The sequence below is a fragment of the Rhinatrema bivittatum genome, chromosome 16, assembly GCF_901001135.1.
Source record: "Rhinatrema bivittatum chromosome 16, aRhiBiv1.1, whole genome shotgun sequence".
Taxonomy (NCBI): domain Eukaryota; kingdom Metazoa; phylum Chordata; class Amphibia; order Gymnophiona; family Rhinatrematidae; genus Rhinatrema; species Rhinatrema bivittatum.
The window spans coordinates 9,757,167-9,762,492 of record NC_042630.1 but is presented as its reverse complement, the minus strand read 5'-3'; the positions used below and the strand labels follow the sequence as shown (position 1 = coordinate 9,762,492).

The 5,326-nt window shown below is 45.3% G+C and overlaps 1 protein-coding gene across 1 annotated transcript; it reads left to right on the top strand.

Annotated features, from left to right (window-relative positions):
- Positions 1-804: 804 nt before the first annotated feature.
- Positions 805-1,788, top strand: LOC115078579 (taste receptor type 2 member 40-like). Its single transcript, XM_029581506.1, has one exon. The coding sequence runs from the start codon at positions 805-807 to the stop codon at positions 1,786-1,788; it is 984 nt and encodes a 327-aa protein (XP_029437366.1).
- The last annotated feature ends 3,538 nt before the right edge of the window (positions 1,789-5,326 follow it).

The following is a 5,326-nucleotide window of genomic DNA, read 5'->3' as shown; positions in this document are numbered from 1 at the left end:
ATACCCCCATCAGAGCACTGCAGCTTGTGCAGAACACAACTGCCCTAGTGATTACAGGGATGCGTCCTGTGATCATATCATGCCCGTTTTACACGCTTTGCATGGGCTTCCAGTCTCTTGGCAAATACAATTTAAAGTAATTATATGATTATTTGTAAGGCCTTCCATGAGCAGTCCCCACTACGTATTTGTGCAGCATTAAAGATCTACCGTCCCACTCTAACTCCTAGATCAAGCGTTCAGGATTTACTGGATATTAGGATCTCCTAAGCTCATCCATCTGGTCGAGGGCCATGAGTGATCCAGTTCCGTGGCTGGTCCCAGTCTCTGGAATTCATATCATGTCCACGCCATTAGACATTTAAGGAACAACTGAAAACATATTTTTTTAAAACTGTTTTATGAGGCTTTAAATTCCTGTCAATAAACTCTCAGATTGCGAGGTCAGCCACCCTTTCAACTGATCATTGAAGTTTTAAAATATCTAGTTATGTATTTATTGTTGGTTATGTTTTATAATTATGTATGTTATGATAAAACTAGCCTTTAACTGTGGAGTTTGCAAGGAATACATGTTTTATTTTATAATAATAATAATAATTATTATTATTATTAAATAATTTCATTATACCCTGACTGTCCTCTGTTCCACTTTTAATTTTCTAAATGAGCAACATTACTGAATGACTCCTGTCTGTTCCTTAGAGATCATCAAAGCTCCTGAAGAAAGGGCAACCACTGCTGAGGAGCCAGACTAATAAGCCGCCAGGAGAGCAAAGTGAACCGAAGTCGCAAACAGACAGCATGTTACCCCTATTCACGCTCATCTCCATGGTCATCCTGGGAATGAGCACCCTAATGGCAGTCGTGACCAATGTGTTCATTGTGGCAGTGAACTGCCTGGACAAAACTAAAGGCAGGGCCACAAATGCCTGCGACCTCATCATATCTACACTTAGTGCCTTCAACATCTGTTTCCAGTGCACCATGACAGCCAACGACTTCTTTGTGTTCCTGTGGAGTGAAGCCTACTTCTCGGACCAGGTTTATGCCATCTTCAACACCTTCCTAGACTTTACTATTTTCTCTAGCTTCTGGCTCACGGTCTGCCTCTGTGGCTTCTACTACCTCCAAATCGTCCTCTTTACTCACCCGATCCTGGTCCGGTTAAAGCAGAGCATCTCCTCTCTGGTACCTTGGATGCTCCTCTGGTCTGTATTGATCTCTCTACTCCTCAGTTTTCCTGCAGCATGGAGTGTTTACAAAGACCCAATCAATAACATGACCAGTGACAGCTTCATGGCAAACATCACCTTGGATGAAGCTCTACCTAAGCTAAGCCTCTACTATCTCCTTTTCACCAACATCATTGGTTGTTTCTTACCCCTTCTCCTTGTGGGGATCTCCAACATTCTCATTGTCATGTCTCTCTGTGTACACAGCAAGCGGATGGAGCAGGGTGGGACCAGCCTTAGCACACCACGGGCAGAGGCCCGCATGGGGGCTGCCAAGACTGTCACCTCTCTTCTGCTCCTTTACATGTCCTTCTACTTCTCAGAGGGTCTGATGTTCCTGGACATCTTCTCGCCTACCAGTCCCTGGCTGTGTGTGTGCCTGATGGTCATTTATGGCTATGCACCCACACAGTCAGTTATCTTGATTCTGGGCAGCCCTAAGTTGAGAAGAATGTCCATGAAGATGTTCCACCGGCCAAAAATGGGGATAGGGGACCATGAGCTTACAGGAAAGAACTTAGTGGTGTTAACTAGTGGAACAATTACTCGGTAACTTCTTGGAGTTCCATGGCTCCTGCCTATTTCTTTGTAGTTCTTTCTATCCATCCCACTCTTCTAACTCTTGTCTCTTCTGTCTATCCGAGTCTACGCACCTCTGGAGGAAGATCATTTTTGGATTCTTTAGAATGACCTCTCAACTCTTCACCCAAACATCACTCCTTATTTCTCCATATCCTGACTTGAGGCTCCTGTGGCTGTGAGTACAAATCTCACCCTCTTTCATTAAAGTGCATTGATGTCTGACTGCTACCCTCATAAGTCCCTCTTTGGGGGCTGCCTGGAATACAGGGGCCATTGTCCATACCAGATCTTCCTTTCCACTCAGTGACACAGCCCACAATTTGCAGGGTTCATTCCAGCCAGGAGGAGGATGAGCAAGGGAGGGGACCCGTTCACACAGTCTGCCACTCTTTCTGCAGCCGCAGTCTCCTTTGTACTCCCTCTCAGATGTCTTGCTTGACGGCTTCCTTGACTCAGAAGGTGCAGGCTGGTCACTTAAATTGAGTGTCCAGAAAAAGGATTTCCTGCAACAAAAATTACTTTTAAGTCCAATTCACAAAAAAAAGTCCTTAGCAAGTCTTCATACAGAAGAAGTGCCCTTTCTCAGTGATCTCCCACTGAGTCACTGTCCCTCGTGGCTGGAAATCCTAGGAGTCCCACTCTGAAGGTTAAGGAGCAGGATCTCAGGAGGGCAAGGATCTCCTGTCTCCTTTGATGTTAAATTCCTCAAGCTGAGCTTCTGGTGACAGAAAGCAGAAATACAGTGAATCAAATTCCCAAGAGAAAATCTCCTTCCCTCAGGTGGGTAGAACTGGTGGTCAAAAGATTTCTTCCCATGATACAAAAACTCTCATTAAAAAACCCACACTCTCCTTCCATCTCTGGCCGCTGCCACCCTCTCGTATCTCAGCTAAAAGGACAAACAGCACCTGCCCCTCCTTCCCACAGGCAGGGTTGGCTTCCCTCCTGGACAAGTAATGACAAAACCTTCCAAAATCTCATCTCAGCTCTCCAGGACAAAACTTTCTCCAGATCCGTGAGGGGCTGACAGGAGTGGTGTCCTATTCCCCTGGGTTAGGCTGTGAGACCCGAGATGGGAATCTCTAGCAATCTCCTTCCACTTCCAAACCCCAAAAAACAACCAGACCTAAGCACATGCACAGCCTGTTTTTATATGGCACTGCCGACCAATCCAGACTGACCTTGGTGAGGAATCAGAAAGGATTGGCCTGCAAGGTGCTAAAGTCAAGTGTACACTAAGGGTAAGTTGATCAGTGAGGGACTGAAGCATCCCGCACACACTTCATGTCATTGTAAAGTGCTGTAATGATGCTTACATTTCTATAAGTAATGCTACATGGAATAAAATTTGCAATCTGACCAGTGGCCCTTCTGGGTCTTGCTATTTTTGTTCAGTAAACAGAGTTGAAGGTTGGGTAAAGGACATGGGGTAGGAGGTGGTTTAAGAATGCTCATCTACCCAGAAAGGCAAAAGACCAAAGATCCAGCAGAATGATATCATGCAGGTGGGGAAACTTGTATTACTGAATGCTGGGAGAGATCCTTTGCTGGAACTGTGTGTGTGGAAGCAACTGGGCAGAATATGTGGGACAATTATCTACCGTCATCCCATCATCATCTGCTGTCTTAATTCCATAAGGGGGTAATTTTGGAAGAATGGAGGGGAAGTAAACAACCAGATAAAATAATAGGGGTCTCCTACCAGCTCTACTTGGGACATTCCCAAGAATTTCAGAAAAGGGTGTCCATTCCCTTTGTATTTTAAACCAGCAACATAAGCACTCAGTGCAGGACCTAACCTTTCCTGCTTTAATTAACTGTACTTTGTTTTATTGACCCAACACAAAAGAATTATCCAGAGACGAGGATGTACGTGGGCTTTTGCGACCACGCACAGATATGTCTTGTAGAGGGGCCGGCATGGTTTCAAAGACTCGCAAACTACACATTCTTGGGGTGATGCTTACCCTGGGTCAACATCACAGCCCACAAAGAATCCATCCAGGTGACTGCAGAATGAATACAGTCAAAATCCCTGTTTTAATAAAAAAAAAGCAGTGTTTGCAGTAGATTTATAACGCTCTAAATTATTTTCTTCTTCTGGTGCACATTATAAATTTGGCACGTTCCCTTGCCCTTCAGCCTGAGCAACCTTTGGGTCATTGGAGTTTCTGGAATTAGAGAACTGGTTTCAGAATGAGTGTTGGGCGGGGTGATATACGCAGGGTATTAACCACTGAACAAAGAAAGCTGCTGGGGCAGAAATCTAGAAAAGAGATCATTTTAATGAAGCCAAGCAAGAAATCCATTTGCAGATTTGCCTAATTGTGCAAGAGAAATGGTGTAAGTCCTCTTAGTTTTAATTATTCCCATGGAGACTAACTCACGGATTACAGTAAAACATAAGGGGACATGGGGCCAGCCCCACTAAAATTAGTATTCACTGAAAGATAAACAAGAATGTAGCTTCATAAGGCTGATGGGTGTACAGCAATGGAAGCTTGTAAGGTTGGGATGGTCAACCCCACAGCAATCAGGCATTTGGCTCTTTGGTGGTTGTGACTAAAGTTTTTGATGCCTGCTCAAATATTGACTCTTTTGCTTCCTTATAGGTTTCATTACTTTTTCTTGCAAGCAGAAAGGGGAGTGACTCCATTAGCTCCACCAAAAATAAAATGAGGTTGACAGGGAGCCAAGAAAGCAGTTGGGTGACAGTGAGGCCCGGGTACATATGGCTGCTGGGAGTTTAACATTGCAAGTTTTTCAGACTACTCAGGTACCCAGGGCCAATGTTTTTAGTAGACAAACTAAGCAATTGCCTAGAGTGTCAATTATTTGGTGGTGGCAAAATCTCACTAGCATAAGGCCCAGAGGGGTGGATGTACCAGAGGCAAAATTGCCAAAGAAGGAAGTGCTGTGCTGGAGCCATTACCAATGAAGGAAGTGCTGTGCTGGAGCCACTGCCAAAGGCAGGAAGTGCTGTTCTGGAGCCACTGCAAAAGAAGGAAGTGCTGTGCTGGAGCCACTGCCAAAGGCAGGAAGTGCTGTGCTGGAGTCACTGCAAAAGAAGGAAGTGCTGTGCTGGAGCCACTGCCAAAGAAGGAAATGCTGTGCTGGAGCCACTACCAAAGAAGGAAGTGCTGTGCTGGAGCCACTGCCAAAGGCAGGAAGTGCTATGCTGGAGCCACTGCCAAAGGCAGGAAGTGCTATGCTGGAGCCACTGGCAAAGGCAGGAAGTGCTGTGCTGGAGCCATTACCATTGGATCCAGCAGTTCCTCTGAACAATATAATTAAAGGCTTTATGACAAGCCCACAACCAAAATCTTGATAAATGGGGAAACCCCTGAAAAATTTAACTTGTGTGTGTGTGTGGGGGGGGGGGGGGGGGGGGGGGGGGGGGAGGAACAGGCAAGGTTGTCCACTCTCTATTATTATTTGGAAGCCTTAGCAGCCAAATTGAGAGATGAACCTGCATTTAAGGATATCAGGGATTTCGAATATAAGTTAAA

Excerpts from the sequence above, each read along its gene's own strand:
- LOC115078579 (XM_029581506.1), top strand. The coding sequence starts at position 805 with ATGTTACCCCTATTCACGCTCATCTCCATGGTCATCCTGGGAATGAGC.